The 17,517-nt window shown below is 44.0% G+C and overlaps 2 protein-coding genes across 3 annotated transcripts in view; one reads left to right on the top strand and one right to left on the bottom strand.

Annotated features, from left to right (window-relative positions):
- The window catches only part of LOC120061231 (inactive dipeptidyl peptidase 10), a 47,385-nt gene extending 38,293 nt beyond the window's left edge, over positions 1 to 9,092 (bottom strand). The window contains exon 1 of the mRNA XM_039010878.1: positions 9,054 to 9,092. Within this exon, the coding sequence (XP_038866806.1) occupies positions 9,054 to 9,092 (39 nt within the window). The remainder of the gene's footprint in view (positions 1 to 9,053) is intronic.
- A 920-nt stretch (positions 9,093 to 10,012) lies between these two features.
- On the top strand, positions 10,013 to 17,262 carry racgap1 (Rac GTPase activating protein 1). 2 transcript variants are annotated; one of them, XM_039010665.1, is made up of 17 exons: positions 10,013 to 10,170; positions 10,981 to 11,065; positions 11,181 to 11,383; positions 11,531 to 11,676; positions 11,797 to 11,866; positions 12,043 to 12,096; positions 12,188 to 12,268; positions 12,854 to 12,971; positions 13,178 to 13,308; positions 13,502 to 13,666; positions 13,824 to 13,922; positions 14,095 to 14,293; positions 14,618 to 14,723; positions 14,861 to 14,993; positions 15,177 to 15,303; positions 15,507 to 15,618; positions 15,888 to 17,262. In XM_039010665.1, exons 2-17 carry the CDS (start codon positions 10,981 to 10,983, stop codon positions 15,970 to 15,972), a joined length of 1,914 nt encoding a protein of 637 aa, XP_038866593.1. In that variant the 5' UTR covers positions 10,013 to 10,170; the 3' UTR covers positions 15,973 to 17,262. The 2 variants fall into 2 exon arrangements, with proteins under 2 accessions (XP_038866593.1, XP_038866592.1); XM_039010664.1 differs by having other exon boundaries at positions 10,978 to 11,065.
- Positions 17,263 to 17,517: the final 255 nt, after the last annotated feature.

Here is a 17,517-nt window from a genome sequence, read left to right as displayed (position 1 = left end):
GTTTGTTTTGTCATTTTGTATAGTGTCTTGTTTTGTGTTTATTAAATAATGGAAAATTACCACGCTGCACATTGGTCCTCAGATCCTTCTCGCCTCTCCTCGTCTGAGGAGGAGGACGACTTAGACTGCCGTTACAGAACCACCCACCAAACTCGGACCAAGCAGCGTGAGTACGAGCAGCAGCGGCCCACTACACAGGAATCCTGGACATGGGAGGAAATTCTGGAGGGTAAAGGACACTGGGCTCACATTGGAGAATATTGCCGCTCTCGGGAAGAGATGGAGGCAGCTAAAGCCCAGGAGCGGTGGTATGAGGAGGCAGCACGGAAGCGTGGCTGGAAGCCCGTGAAGAAACCCCAAAAATTTCTTGGGGGGGGGGGGGGATAAAGGGTAGTGTGGCGAAGGTAGGTAGGAAACCTGCGCCCACTTCCCATGCTTACCGTGGAGAGCGGGAGTACGGGCAGACACCGTGTTATGCGGAAGAGCGCACGGTGTCTCCTGTACGTGTGCATAGCCCGGTGCGGGTTATTCCACCTCCCCGCACTGGGCGGGCTAGATTGAGCATTGAGCCAAGTGCCATGAAGCCGGCTCAACATATCTGGCCTCCAGTACGTCTCCTCGGGCCGGTGTACATGGCACCAGCCTTATGTATGGTGTCCCCGGTTCGCCAACACAGCCCAGTGCGGGTTATTCCACCTCCCCGCACTGGACGGGCTACGGGGAGCATTCAACCAGGTAAGGTTGGGCAGGCTCGGTGCTCAAGGGAGCCAGTACGCCTGCACGGTCCGGTATATCCGGCGCCACCTTCCCGCCCCAGCCCAGTACCACCAGTGCCTACACCACGCACCAGGCTTCTAGTGCGTCTCCAGAGCCCTGTTCCTCCTCCACGCACTCTCCCTGTGGTGCGTGTCTCCAGCCCAGTGCCTCCAGTTCCGGCACCACGCATCAAGCCTCCTGTGCGTCTCCAGAGCCCTGTACGCACTGTTCCTTCTCCCCGCACTCGCCCTGAGGTGCGTGCCCTCAGCCCGGTACCACCAGTGCCGGTACCACGCACCAGGCCTATAGTGCGCTTTGAGAGTCCAGTGTGCCCTGTTCCTGCTCCCCGCACTAGCCTTGAGGTGCGTGTCTCCAGTCCGGTACCACCAGTTCCGGCACCACGCACCAGGCCTACTGTGCGCCTCAGCAGGTCAGAGTCGGCCGTCTGCCCAACGCTGCCTGCACTGCTCGTCTGCCCAGCGCCGTCTGAGCTGCCTGCCTGCCCAGCGCCGTCTGAGCCATCCGTCTGCCCAGCGCCGTCTGAGCCATCCGTCTGCCCAGCGCCATCTGAGCCATCCGTCTGCCCAGCGCCGTCTGAGCCATCCGTCTGCCCAGCGCCGTCTGAGCCATCCGTCTGCCCAGCGCCATCTGAGCCATCCGTCTGCCCAGCGCCGTCTGAGCCATCCGTCTGCCCCGAGCCTTCAGAGCCACCCGTCTGTCCCGAGCCATTAGAGCCGTCCGTCAGTCAGGAGCCGCTAGAGCCGTCCGTCAGTCAGGAGCCGCCAGAGCCGTCCGTCAGTCAGGAGCCGCCAGAGCCGCCAGCCAGTCAGGAGCCGCCAGAGCCGCCAGCCAGTCAGGAGCCGCCAGAGCCGCCAGCCAGTCAGGAGCCGCCAGAGCCGCCAGCCAGTCAGGAGCCGCCAGAGCCGCCAGCCAGTCAGGAGCCGCCAGAGCCGCCAGCCAGTCAGGAGCCGCCAGAGCCGCCAGCCAGTCAGGAGCCGCCAGAGCCTCCAGCCAGTCAGGAGCTGCCAGAGCCGCCCGCCAGTCATGAGCCGCCCGCCAGTCATGAGCCGCCCGCCAGTCATGAGCCGCCTGCCAGTCATGAGCTGCCCTCCAGTCATGAGCTGCCCTCCAGTCACGAGCTGCCTGCCAGTCATGAGCTGCCTGCCAGTCATGAGCTGCCTGCCAGTCATGAGCTGCCTGCCAGTCATGAGCTGCCCTTCAGTCATGAGCTGCCCTCCAGTCATGAGCTGCCCTCCAGTCATGAGCTGCCCTCCAGTCATGAGCTGCCTTCCAGTCATGAGCTGCCCTCCAGTCATGAGCTGCCCTCCAGTCATGAGCTGTCCTCCAGTCATGAGCTGCCCCTCAGCCCGGAGCTGCCATTAGTCCGGAGCTGCCCTTCAGTCCGGAGCTGCCCTTCAGTCCGGAGCTGCCTCTCTGTCCGGAGCTGCCTCTCTGTCCTGAGCTACCTCTCTGTCCTGAGCTACCTCTCTGTCCGGAGCTACCTCTCTGTCCGGAGCTACCTCTCTGTCCGGAGCTACCTCTCTGTCCGGAGCTACCTCTCTGTCCGGAGCTACCTCTCTGTCCGGAGATACCTCTCTGTCCTGAGCTACCTCTCTGTCCTGAGTTATCTCCTCTATTTAGGAGGGACCTTTGGGAAGGTTCCTAGACCAGGGTCGGGGGCGAGGGTCGCCACTCAAAGGACGCTAAGGAGGGGGATAAAGACAATGGTGGTGTCCTCGTCCTGCGCCGGAGCCGCCACCGCGGACAGATGCCCACCCAGACCCTCCCCTTGAGTTTTAGGGGTGCGCCCGGAGTTCGCATCTTGAGGGGGGGGGGGGGGGGTTCTGTCACGTTCCTGACCTGTTTTCCCTTGTTTTTGTATTTGTTTAGTATGGTCAGGGCGTGAGTTGGGGTGGGCATTCTATGTTGTGTGTCTAGTTTGTCTGTTTCTGTGTCCAGCCTAATATGGTTCTCAATCAGAGACAGCTGTCAATCGTTGTCCCTGATTGAGAATCATATATAGGTGGCTTGTTTTGTGTTGGGGATTGTGGGTGGTTGTTTCCTGTCTTTGTGTTTTGTCTGCACCAGCTAGGACTGTGACGGTTAGTTTGTTTTGTCATTTTGTATAGTGTCTTGTTTTGTGTTTATTAAATAATGGAAAATTACCACGCTGCACATTGGTCCTCAGATCCTTCTCGCCTCTCCTCGTCTGAGGAGGAGGACGACTTAGACTGCCGTTACAATACCAAAACACATTAACACATTAACACATTGTGTATGTACTGAAATGTACTGTATGTGTAACTGATAGATGCACACACACACTACATGTCAGTACATACACACAACAAGTAGGTCACATGGGGGAGAGGCATTGTGCTGTGAGTTGTTTCTTAATTTGGTTTGCTGTTCACTTGCGCTACATGAGATGGAAGGGAGTTCCATGCAATCATGGCTCTGTATAATACTGTACATTACCATGAATTTGTTCTGGACCTGGGGACTGTGAAAAGACCCCTGGTGGCATGTCTGGTGGGGTAAGTGTGTGTGTCAGGGCTGTGTGTAAATTAGACTATGCAAACCATTTGGAATTTCCAACACAATGTTTCTTATAAAAACAAGAAGCAATGCAGTCAATCTTTCTTCAACTCTTAGCCAAGAGAGACTGGCATGCGTAGTATTGATATTATCCCTATAAAGAGAAAAATGTGCCCCTCTGTTCTGTGCCAGCTGCAGCTTAACTAGGTCTTTCTTTGCAGCACTTGACCATATAACTGGAAAATAATCAAGATAAGGTAAAACTAGAGCCTGCAGGACTTGCTTTGTGGAGTGTGGTGTCAAAAAAGCAAGCATCTCTTTACCGCAGACAGACCTCTCCTCATCTTTACAAGCATTGAGTTAATATGTTTTGACCATGGCAGTTTGCAATCTAAGGTAAGAGCAAGTAATTTTGTCTCCTCAACTTGCTCAATAGCCACACCATTCATTGCCAGATTCAGATGAGGTCTGGGACTTAGGAAATGATTTGCACTAAATACAATGCACCTAGTTTGACAGATGTTCAGGACCAGTTTATTACTGTTTATTACTGGCCCCCCAGTCTAAAACCGACTCCAACTCTTTGTTTAGGGTTGCACTGATTTCACTACAGTAGCTGTGGTTGCTGACATGTATAGGGTTGAATCGTCAGCATACATGGACACACAGCCAATGTCTTATCTTTATTAAATCATCCTGGCTCCGGTTTCATAACACGTTCAAATTAAAACCACTACTTGCTGGGCCAGTAGGGACAACACCCACCGCGGTCCAGAGAGATACCAAACCAATCCAGGCTGTAACACAACCAGATGATAAATGGACATTTATCATTGCTACAGTTGTAAATGTCTATATATTATTATTACTATCTCATTCCCTTCTGTTTTTTTTACCTGCACTTTTGGAGCTTGGAGCATAAGAATTTCACTGTACCCTGCGATTACATCTGTGACCCTGTGCATGTGACTAAAAAAATTATCGAATCTAATCTAAAGCAGACACACACACACACGTGTAGACCCTAGCAGAGACACATGGTTAACCTAATTCCTTTGCTCTGATGAATCTACTATAGACAGTGTTTTGATTTCAAAGTCCTCCCCTAATGACTGCATACAACACTCTGCTAAAACATCCTCCCTAATGGGATGCACCGCGACGGGAGGTGGGGTACATTAGACTACACTTCCAATTAAGGCTGCACGCACCGTTGTAAGAAGATAGAGAGGGAGAACCCTGTGCATGCTGGCTTGGGGAAGAGGGAGTTTTGTCAAAGTTGCAAAAGAGACACAGATACAGGAGACAGGAAGAGAATCCCAAGTGTGGATATACACAGCCACCACAGTCTGGGTGGATTTCAGTGATGGTGATGCTAAATCTGAGGAATTGAGGATCCAACACAGCACTGGCTGCCAGAAGAGGTGGACAGATGAGGGATTAGGTCCTGTCAGTGAGCAACCTGCTTCTAGGAGTTTGATGTTAATATCACCAGCAGGCACACTTTCTGCTGACCCAGAAAAGATCCTCATCAAATGAAAATAAATGAATAATGTTTAACACACTCCTCAGTGAGCCATCCCTCCCGAAAGAGAGTCGAGAGGAGTCTCCAGATAAAGCTTTGATGAAGCTGTCAGTCAAACCGACACACGGGCAATCTACTGCTATGCAAAATGTAGACTTGTAAGGGCAACCAACCATGGATCTCTTGGGGAGAGCACCTGCGAGAGTCCTCCACAAACATTCCAGTGCTAACTAAGTTCATTGCATCAGTAAGAGGTAACAAAGCTCCACTCCCAACATGGCAAACAGACAGAGCAGATCAAGGGAATTACCCTCAACGAAATGAGATGATTGATACATTGTGCTGCTGAACAAGGTCCAGTGGAAAACAATTAATAGAAAGAAAGCAGCCCGTAAAAGGGACTTTTAGATGGACGGACCACTGCAGAGCGTCCCTCCCCGCAAAATATGACAACTTGTGGAATCACTGGACATATACCTTGACCCCTTCTTCACTGAGAAACTCAACTAACGATTACAGGTAACAGCCTCTTCTTTAAATGAAACACATGCTGTATGTACATTGTAATAAATTAATTTTATTGATTGGCTACAGACTCAATAAGGGAAACCACACAAAATACAATTTGCTCCCAATGCACCAGAGCTAGTTGGTGGGAGATTCCATATGGCTGTTAAAAATTCATGAATTAGACTCTGGGGGATCTCCTTAACTCCTTGTCGGTCTTTCATTGGAACAGGTGGTGAAGATACCACAATAAATCATCTGAAGCAGAATCACACAGCTAGTGAAGCTACTGTTGACACATGCTGACTCTCATCTACATATGGGCATTTCCATGTAAAAGTTCATAGGAGTGTATCAAATTGGGTGTCAAATGAAAGCTAAGACTGTATATTTTTGGGAGATTAAGGCATAGATTCTTTTTTCAACCATTTTCCATCCCCCCCAAAAATTGTCATAGGTAAAGGCTTTGGTATCTGGATAAACAGGTGGAAAAGGGCTCTTAGAAAACATCTACCAGGAAAAGTCTTAAAAGGTATAAGAAATGCATCAAAACACAATAATATTGACGTAAAGACACTTATATTTAGTTTCTGAGAAATTGTTGACCTTCTGTAAGTTGAAGAAATATTGCCTTGTGCTTTGTAATTCTGTTACCAAAAACGCACATATCTTTATGATGTTTTCAAATTTCTCTCCCTCATGAGGAGGGAGGATAGTGAAAGTTTACAGAAGTAACAAGTAAAGGTAGACCTATCAATTAGTTATAGGGATTTTACTGATATACATTTTCTTTATGAATTAGTAAATGATTTAAACTCCTAATTCCATTACCAAATTGGTAACGGAACTACCAAAATATCATTAATGAAATTACTGCAACTGAATTGGCTACAATGGGAAATCATAATAGTCACAAACCACAGTTGGGTCACCTGCTACTGTCCTCCCTTCCACTGGCATACTGTTAAGTTCAGCTCAGAATTGCTTTCTTAGTCTTTCTGTTATCTGGTGGTCAAACCAAGAGTGTTAAAACAGTCTGGAAAACCCCTCCCTCTCCCTCTCTCTCTGCCTCTCACTCTCCAGTTAATTTCAACACTCGCGGCTCTTACTGGGAGAGTTTAAATTTGGTCATTCCACCCTGGCCTTGATGTTAACGTCCAGAAACGGACCGAACTGGACCAAATCTGAACCTAGCATAGTTTGGATAGCACAGTACAGTGCAGTTCAGTACAGTACAGTGAGTAGAGTATAGTAGAATACAGTAGAATACAGTACAGTACAGTATAGTGAGTAGAGCACAGTAAAGTACAGTACAATACAGTACAGTGAGCAGAGGGTGGGGACAGATCTTTTTCCCATCATATTTTGGTGGGTCATAGAGAAAAAAATCACTGTTTTATCGCTCATCTCATGCTACTGTTCACATTTTGCCATGAGGCTTAGACAAAATGTTGCTGTTTTAAAGCTAATTTCCTGCTGCTCAACACACCTTTCACGAGGCTGAGAGAGAATTATGCCGTTTTAAAGCTTATTTCTTGCAATTCTACACATTTTGCTATCATATGCTTTCTAGGGGGCCCCCTGTCAATATTTACTTTCTTGCTTGCCTCACATCCTAAACGGTTGTAGGTGGTAGGCTATGGATGTGGGGTTGAGGCTGACAAATTTGCCCTATGGGCTAATACCACATAATGCAGCACTTGCCTCAGTCACATGGAACAGACACACTGCTTTAGCCTCCTCTGCTGCAAGGCATTCTCCTTTCCCTTTCATGCATCCCACCAAGCATTATAAAATGACTGTACAAAAGGGCTCTGGGTGGGTACTGTATGACTGCTGCCCCCGCCACACATCCAGTCCTCCTCAACATTTACTACTCCTCCTCATTGTCGTGTCTGCCTTGGGGAGAATGGGGTGTGATGCCACTGTAAAGCATGGGCGAGAGGAGAGATGTGATATGAGAGAGATGTACATGTCCTTTCAGATCCTGATGCAGGCACACACGACTGATAAATACAGCCTGAATGTTCTGTTTCCCCAAACCCATCACAGATAAGAGCTCCCTATCTGTCTACAGAAGTGTGACATCTGTGAAGACAGAAGCAAGCACTGAGGTGCAGTAGCTACATTAATTGCTTTGCTGTGTAAAATAAAAGGCAATGATTGGGACTGGGCCATAGCACAGAGAGACATTAGCCTGGGAAACGATAAGGAATATGGATACGCTGACTAGTGTTTGTGGCTTCCTTGTTTAAGATACAACATTGAAGGGATTTATTCTAAATTGAGGGGATATGTAAAACAATCCCGACTGGCCACTTCAGACAGAAAATACATATAATGTATTTTCAATTATTTACAATGTCGCACACTATGAAACATACCAATACAATCTAATACAGCACTGACTAAAAACATTTTTGATAACAGACTGACACATGATTTGTCAGCCATATGCATTAGTGCAGCTCTGAACTGAAATGCTGCCATGGTTCAATTGCTGCTGTCACTGAGAAGGTGATGGGTGATGTATATTCTTAGTTAGACAATTTGGCAAGGCTATAAAGTATTACTGTACTCGAGATGAAAAGCATACAGCAACAGACTAACTCATCTCCAGGGGCAATGTAATTCTCAGAGAATACATAAAAAAATGTTTGCAGCGATCAGCAACTGTCCACAAAGATGCAACCAACTACCGTCACATGTTGTGACTTTGACATTTCTTGGCGTCAGCAATTCTGCGACCTATTGACAGCCTGCAAGTAGAGCTACATAACATGCAAAAACTGTTGCAACTTCTTACTTCTCTGTTCGGATAGGCTCACAGAACTGCTGAATGGGTATGTAGTGGACATAATTCATTACAAAGGAGCAAAGAAATATGACATTAAAATCAGTGGCAAAAAAAGTATGAAATGTAAAATGCAGGAAAACATAGGATCTGGCGATAAATAATAGGCTACTTTGATATTCAGATTTTACATCAATTTAATTGAGTGGGTAGATTGCTTATACACTTTATACAATTAGGCTACAGAATAAAATTGATTGTCCATCCATCACCTGCTCATTCACACTCTGTGATTGCAGAGCTCTCTTTATCAGCATGCAGTATAAATATTTAATAAAGTAAGATCCTCCCCTTTGGCATTGGTAATCCGGTCATGATTTCACTTCAGATTACGCTACAATTGAACAGGCATGTCAGATCTATACACACAACACACATAAATATTTCAATTGCGATAACCGCAAGGGAATGCATGAGGTGTATTCAAATCTACAGAATTTAACTGTGTCAGTTTAACAAAAAGTAACCACATTAAATCAGTTTGCGATAGAAGAGACGAATGCTGATATGTTTTGGGCTACAATGCACGACCACTGCAGTCAGTGCAGTCAGAGCACAGAAGCTCGTTCAAGAAATGGCAGTATTAATTACATATTTAAAGTATGAATGAAAGATTAAAACGCAAAAACAGATACTTATTGGTAATCAAATCATGTTGATTTAAATGAAAATACGCTGACTGGTCACAACAGAGAAATACTAACAGGCGCATTTACAACAGTAGCCTACAAGCACATACGCGCACATTCACGCACACGCGCAACTTCAACGTTTATGCATGCTTATCAGAGAGCTGCATCAATGATATTTTACAACAAAAATAAATCGTGGAAGCAACTTAAAAATAATGAAACTATTCAGTAAGCCATTTACCAGGTCCGTGGTCATGTTCTGTTGAGTAGTGGCAATCATCTTTGCTATCTTCAACAAGCGTCTTCATAGAATTAAATCATGCTCCTTTTAGCGTTTGGTCTGCATGCATGCGTTGTTCGCAAGTTGTCCAAGTGAAAACATTGATCTCTCTCTCTCTCTCTCTCTCTCTCTCTCTCTCTCTCTCTCTCTCTCTCTCTCTCTCTCTCTCTCTCTCTCTCCCTCTCTCTCTCCCTCTTCCTCTGTCTCTGAGGGAGGAAGAGTTTTGTGTGTGTGTGTGTGTGTTGTTGTTCTGTATATGGTCATTTGACAATTCCTCACAGATTTTCAATCCATACCACTGATTAGCTCAGAAATTAATCAAGACACGGTCAAAACCTCTGTCTCAGCAACATTTCATGGTCATATCCACTGGGCACACACTGGTTGAATCAACGTTGTTTCCACCTCATTTCAATGAAATTATGTTGAACCAACGTGGAATAGACGTTGAATTGACGTCTGTGCCCAGTGGGTAAGTAGTCGCGGGGCTGAAGGCTGGGCTGCTGGTCTTACTGTTGCATGCCAGCACTAAATCACAGCTACTGAATTCAAATAGCCTAATTGTGATGGCAATATAAATATAACATCCCAATAATCAATATGATATAATAATAATAATAAATACGAATGAATGTTAATTAATACTAACGCTTAATAATGATCATAATAATCATCATAATTAAAACGTAATATTGATTATTGTAGATTTTCCCAAATGTTCATTCATATTTGCAACATTTTATTTAGGTTACTGTTGCTTGCTTGCAGGACTGTCTGATCCAGGATCAGAGCTAAGTGGTAACCGTTTTATGGGGCTGCTGGCCCACATACGCGTTGACGTACAGCTACGTGATAAACGTCAGTTGATATTCATTGGCTAGTGGGTAAATTTGAAATGAAACGTGCCTGTCTTACTTGAATACACACTTCCAGGAGCTGAGTTTGAGATGATCCGAACAAAAGAATAACACACTTGCTCATCCAGTGCCAAAAGAGAGGTCAAAACATTTGGCTGTGAAAAAGTTTAGGTGTTTTGTCTGCCTTATTTCATTACTCAGAGTGGTGGACTCAGCAAGCGGTATGTAATTGTAACGTTAGTTATTCTATTAACGTTAGCATGCTAGCTAGCTGTAGTTTTTTGAATCATAGTTACATCACCAACAATGTTGGCTAGGTAGCCTAGCTAAATCTACTGTTGCTTGCTAAATTAGCAAACATTTTTGTATGTGCGAGTAAACTTTAAAAAAAAAATGACAATCAACATGTTTACTCAAATCTTCAACGTTAGTTAGGTTACTATGATGAATAGAGTAATAGTAATGGCGTCTTTTTAGGCACTAACGTTAACTCCGCCATGGTTCGTTGGACAAAGCTATGGGCGTTTTGGATAAACGCCGAAAATAAGATCTGTGGCAAACACAGGCTTAGGAGATCTTATACGTTTTTGTTCTATGAGAATCTTCTTCTAACCTCCACTTTTTGTGAAATTTAATTATTTTATGTAATCAAAAAAAGCACAGGCTTCAAAATTCATAACGGTAATTTTAACTGACTTATGTAATCTCATAAAACACAACGTAAAATCTTCTACGGCTGTGTTAACCTCGGACCTTATTGTCGGAGTTTAGCCAAAACCGTATTCTAGTTAAATAAAATAAGATTCTTTCCTCATAGAAATGGCTGAACGAACCAGATGTAAATCCTTTCGGTTTATAGGACTAACGTTACAAGCTCTATGATTAGGGTTCACCAGCAGACAATTGTGCCGAAACAATTAGCTTGGGGATGATGTAATTCAATATTGAGATTTATCTAAATTATTTTTATGAGCCTCATAGAAGTTCATCATCAGTATTGGTTTCTATGTTCCCTTTATTTTTCCCAGAAGATGGACACTGCTGTGATGAACCTACACAGCTTGTTTGGCAATCTGCGGTCTCATGTAGACATACTCAATGAGAGCATTGAGCCCCGTAAGTAATTCTGTTTAATTTGATTTGACAAGGAGATTAATAATATAGACGATGGATAAGTGGATGGATAAGTATTTAAAGCTAACACTCATTATTATGCAACTTCTCTTATCAGAGTTCATCCAGATGGCCCTCAATTTTGAGGACTGCCGTCGTAGATGGCTCAGGCTTGAGCGGGACCTGGGGTCCTGCAAGGAAGTGCTTTCTAAGGCAGAAACGGAGAGGGGAGCCCTGGAAGTCAAACTCAAGCATGCTCGAAATCAAGTCGACGTAGAGATTCGCCGCCGCCAGAAGGCAGAAGCTGACTGTGATAAGTTGGTGTGTATGCACAGACAAAGTCTATCTTAATATTTTCTTCTCTTCACTGGCACCCTCAGACTGGTTCACTCTTCTCCCAATAAACTGTCGAATGGCTTCACACGACTCCTCTCACCTCCGCTCTCCCTGTGTTCTTCTGTGTTACAGGACCGCCAGATCCAGCTGATTCGGGAGCTTCTGATCACTGAGGGCTCCAGCAATAGCATCCAGCTGAATGAAGAGCAGCGTTCTGCTCTGGCCTTCCTTAACGCGCGTTCTCAGGCGGCACCAGCCAACCTTAACACCAGCCGAAGGTAAGGACCCACTTCTAGTGCCTTGCTCCTGTTCATGAGTTGAAAAGCTTACCAATGCATTTTCTATTAACATATCAACATCTGAAAAGTTACAGTATTTAATTTGGTTATTTTCCATAGATTGAAGACCATAGATGAGTCTGCCTCTATTTCATCAGACATCAGCTATGATAAAACAGATGACTCTCTGGTAAGTTTATATTTGTCTTGTCTAAATGCTTAAGCCTCGGAATCAAGTATATTACTCATCCAAACCTTTAGCTTGGAGAATGGCTAATGCAACCAATGCATAATATCATTTAGATGATAAATTGGCATATTTTGCAATAATGAACCTGGTCTGTTTGTTTGATTAAACCATTCCAGGACTGGGACTCATCCATCGTGAGAACTGTGCGACTGAAGAAACGTGAAAAGAGGGTAAGCAGTTCATTGGAATTATTTGTTGAATGTGTAAATGAAGGGCTCAGTGGTGTATTTGTTATTAACATGTTTGACATCTTCATTATAGCGTTCTGCCTCAAGAAATTTCGTTGATGGTCCCCCATGTGCTTCCAAAAGGTCTCGATCAACAGGCAGAACTTCTGAGAAGGTAAAGGTTTTTAGTTTCATTTCTATAAAAATGTCCATTGTCCGAAAACATCTTTAAAGGGTATCTTAAAAAGACAAATGTCTTATCCCCCCATGCGCACATTTTTTTTGTAATGCATTTATATATATTTTTTACTAGCATTGACTTTGCTGATAACTTTTTATTTATTTAAGAAATGACTTACTACGACTGTTGTGGTTGTTTCACTTCATTTTTCAACTTCATATTAATAATCTCTAGCACTACTTGAACATCAACATATGAAAATGGTGCGTTTTGTAGTTAAAAATATGTTTCCTATGCACATCAACCAATTAGTAGGCAATGCTTACTCATTGGTTAAAATCACATGATGTACACAGATGTCTTCCTGTCTTTTTTTACTACCAAACATAGAAATGTGCCATTTTCACATGTTGATGTTGGGGTGGTGCTATGATGTAATGTCCCTTTAAGATGAATGCACTAACTGTAAGTCTGGATACGAGCATCTGCTAAATTAATAAAATGTGGGTAACTGAGAGCGGTTACTCATTATACTGTTGAGGTTTAAAGTGATTTGACTGATATGTTTAATGGCTGTAGGGAAATGAGTCTCTTGTGGCCAAGACTACAGTGACCGTGCCTGCTAACGGAGGTCCCATCGAAGCTGTTTCTACTATTGAGTCTGTTCCCTACTGGACTCGGAGCAGGAGAAAGACTGGTAACAGCTCTTACTCGTTTACTGTGGATTTGGTGAACTTTAAAATGGAAGATGGTATTTTTATGTCGAAGCATGATAGGATATTTATTTGGGAAGCAGCACGCAGCTGGATTATATTAGTTTATCCGTGACAATGTGACATGTTCATAACTCATCATAGCTGCGTTGTCAGAGCAGTATTTGACCTCTCGTTCCCACCTTTTCAGCTACACAGGAGTGGGACTCAGAGTCAGTAAAGTCTGAGGATGTCATGTTCAAACAGCCCAGCAGGCCTCAGGAACCCAGCACGCCCCAGGGCAACGGAGGTGTCCGTCTGCACGAGTTTGTCTCCAAAACGGTAGGAATGTCACTTGTTTTCAGTCGGAGAAGGTTATTACATGGGTGAATTTAGCAAGGCAGAAAAGGCTATTTTATTAAATTAGCTTTTGTAATAAAAATGTGCTGCTTTGGTTCTTATTTTCAGGTTAAAATGACAAGTTATGGTTTGTGCAAACTTGGATCAACCAAGCTTTGTTTTACTTCACGCACAGGTAATCAAGCCAGAGTCATGTGTACCTTGTGGCAAGAGGATCAAGTTCGGAAAGATCTCCTTGAAGTGTCGTGACTGCAGAGTGGTCACCCACCCAGAGTGTCGTGAACGCTGTCCCCTGCCATGCATCCCCAGCCTGAGTGGCACTCCTGTCAAAATCGGACAGGTACAGGGATGTTTCTTGTGAATTCTCAACTTGTGTTCATATACTTAAACAATACGGTCATTCTGATACATGCAACTTGTCTGTCTTCAAATATCTTGTGATTTCAGTGTAGTCTAATGGGATAACCATTCTCTCTTAAATGTCTTACCAATCCCAGGGTACGCTTACAGACTACGTCTCCCATGTCCAATCTCCCATGATTCCCTCTTTGGTGGTGCACTGCGTCAATGAGATTGAGCAGAGGGGCCTACATGAGGTGAGTTGTCATCTCCAGTCTGTTAAAAAAATCCAGACAGCCTCAGACACTTGGCTGAAGAATTGCTGTGTTTTTTAAAGCTTAGTTTATGCAGTAGTAATATAGCTTCAAACTCTTTTTCACACTTTGTCTATGATTGAGCCCAGTTTCGCCATGTTCTTTTCTCTCCCAGACCGGCCTCTATCGGCTGTCCGGTTCAGACCGGACGGTCAAGGAACTGAAGGAGAAGTTCCTGCGTGGGAAGACTGTCCCACTGCTCAGCAAGGTGGATGATATCAACTGCGTCACTGGGCTCCTCAAAGACTTCCTCAGGAACCTCAAAGAGCCCCTCCTCACCTTCCGCCTCAACCGCACCTTCATGGAGGTTGCAGGTGGGTGTTGGCCCTTAAGCGATTTAAACAATAACTTTATCACTCTGTGGTTGGTTTGGCCAGTGGTTGACTAGTAGACTGGATAAAGGTGTCTTTTAGTTTCTTTGCATAGCCATTTTGTCCTTGGGCACACTAAATGTTTTGGTTAGTAATACAGTCAAATGTGGTAATGTTCAGAGTTCCTTCATGATGTTCTTGGTCACCAATAAATGTAGTTACTAAGTCCCTGCAATGTTAAATTCTTCATCTGGACTAAAACAAATAATAATCAATGTCTACAACTCAAATTCTGTGCTCTCTACTGACGTTTCACTTTGTCCTCAGAGCTTGCGGATGAGGATAACAGCATTGCCCTGATGTACCAGACAATCAGTGACCTGCCACAGGCTAACAGGGACACCCTGGCCTTCTTGGCCATTCATCTTCAGAGGTTAGCATCTGCTGTGTAGCTCTCCTTACTCATTTTAAATGTAATTATTGCTCCCTATCACTGACCCTTTGAGCTTTGTTGCTTGTTTTCCCCCTCGATAAATGGGCTCCTATTGCCCAACATTCATTCTCTTTCAGGGTTGCACAAAGTCTGGACACTAAGATGGACATCACCAACCTGGCTCGGGTGTTTGGGCCAACTATCGTTGGCCATGCAGTGCCTGACCCAGAGCCCATGACAATCCTGCAGGACACCAAACGCCAGCCCAAGGTAACTCATTACAGCAACAGTCTTGGTTTAACTTGCAGTAAAAGACCATGGTTACATTTTAACGTCTAATTATTTTAAGTCTCACAAGTTGTTTATCTGTCTAGCCCCTTCAAAGAGGATGTGGCAATATGCTGTAATTCCTCAGGAAAAAACAGAAGCTAATGCATTTCTATTATTACCCAGGTTATTGAGCGCCTGCTGGGCCTGCCGGTGGAGTACTGGAGCCAGTTCATGATGGTGGACCATGACCAGCCGCACCCTGATCATATGATTATCGAGAACAATAACTGTTATACCCCTGACCACAAAGGTGAGCCTAGTCAAGCATTATCTCAGCAACCCAGTACCAAATCCAACGTGAGTGCCTGCCTCTGGCCAGCTCCTCCATTAGGTTAATGTGTTATTATATTGACAATTTATGAAAATATGTTAAAAACAAATGCAGATGTACAGGTTGGTAACCAACTGGGGTAATGTGACTAATTTTGACTGTGTGTATTGATATTGGTCCAGTGAGCATGCTGGGTCCTCTCACCACTCCAGAGCACCACCAGATGAACAAAACCCCGTCCTCCAGCTCTCTGGGTCAACGCATGAAGTCCACCCTGAGCAAGACTACACCCAAGTAAGCGCTCTGTCCTGTCATGCATTTGACTTATTCAGTATTTGTTGTAAGTCACTGCAATGTGTATGTAGTTCCTGGCTGAAGGACTTGGGTTTTCGCTAGTCTCATTGTTCAACAAAACAGACAGACTTAAGTTAATGTAGATGACCTCCTGAATAAGTCCTTTCACCAAGTTCTTAATTTGCTCCCTTTTTAACGTTGGCTTCATTTGACTAATGCTAATGCTGCCTGGCTAATACTAATATGTTTTTTTGTGTTGTAACTTTCAGATTTGGGAGTAAGAGCAAGTCTGTCGTGGGAGTGGGATTCGCCAGTCGCCAAGGAAACTTTTTTGCATCGCCGCTCCTCAAGTAATCCAGAGCCGCTGCAGAGCAGCTTTCTGTTCAATACCTAGCAATAGATAGGTTTTTACTTGTTTTATTTTATACAATTTTACACTGCTTCCACAGATGTTTTATATTTTTAAATGGTAGGATTTGTGTTGTTTTTTTTACTTGTGTGCAAAAAATATATTTTTCCAATCAAAAGGGAGCTCAGTTTTTGGAGCTCAGTTTAAAAAAAAAAAGTTGGCTCAATCAAGATGCTTTCCATTGATTTCTCATCACCTCTGGCAATGACATGTATTAGGTTTGTAGATACAATTTAAGGTTTTTCTTCAGTATCCTCCTGTGATTTATTTACAAAGAAACATTTGAACATTGGTTGAGAATGTTCGTGTCTGAATTTAGGCTGGTGATAAAAGGTTGATCTATTATGAATATCTAACATGCAATTTGCTCATCACCAGTTAGAAAACAACTTTGCATAGAGCTTTTTATGACGGGCTTGAATGGATTTACTGCGGGTGGCATTATATTTCAGTTTTTTCCTGTATTTGTATAATCACTTTTGAAAGGTCTACATGCTTTAGCAGTTTGATCGTACATGTTTAACTCCATTTGTCTTTTACATACTCAAGACTAGCCACAGTATGGCAATACTAATATGATGCAGCGTCTTTAGTCTGCAGTGTTCTTTAGCTAAAATTATCTAACAGAGATAACCAAGTAGCTGTATGCTTGGTGAGTCCAGTACATTTTGCCATTGATTTATTCAACTTGATTATACGTTTTGTAGGGGGGGAAATATTCACCTTTTGCTTTAATTTTTTTTTAATGTTACCTTTTATTTAACTAGGCAAGTCAGTTAAGAACAAATTATTATCTTATTTACAATGACGGCCTACACCGGCCAAACCCGGACGACGCTGGGCCAATTGTGCGCCGCCCTATTGGACTCCTAATCACGGCCGGTTCTGATACAACCTAACTTAGGTTTAACATTTCACCTGTTTCCTTTTCTGAGCGTTCTATAATATAGCTTATACTCCTTGTAGTCCTCGTACATTGATTACTTCAGTTTTGCACACTCTTCATGACCATCTTTGTTTGCACAATGGAAGGTTGGTTCTGGCTATAATGTTCTGTGCCCCTAGCGGCCTAGAACGCTGCATTCCGTAACTGAGTGTGTGTAGAAATAGTGGCATTTCAACAAGAATGTAACATTTCCTTTGATCAAAGCATTTTCTGGTCAATTTGTTTTGTACAAGTACATGCTGTATGATCTGTGATTTGTAAAAACAGTATACAGTACATTTAAACTGGTCTTTCTCGTTACCTTTTGTTGTTGCTGCACTAACTTAAAAAAAATACAGGAAATGCTTGAGGGCTACAAAGTATTGAAAGCAGGTGCTTACACACAGGTGTGGTTCCAGAGTTAAAGAAGCAATTAACACCCCATGTATGAAAATGCTGGTCAGGCTGTTAATTTGGCTACCATGGCTATGCCCCTATAGGATGACAATGCCACCATCCACAGGGCGCAAATAGTCACTGAATGATTTGATGAGCATGAAAACAA

The sequence above is a fragment of the Salvelinus namaycush genome, chromosome 16 (assembly GCF_016432855.1).
Source record: "Salvelinus namaycush isolate Seneca chromosome 16, SaNama_1.0, whole genome shotgun sequence".
NCBI classification, from domain to species: domain Eukaryota; kingdom Metazoa; phylum Chordata; class Actinopteri; order Salmoniformes; family Salmonidae; genus Salvelinus; species Salvelinus namaycush.
The sequence above is the reverse complement of the archived record's forward strand: the minus strand, read 5'-3'. Positions and strand labels throughout refer to the sequence as shown.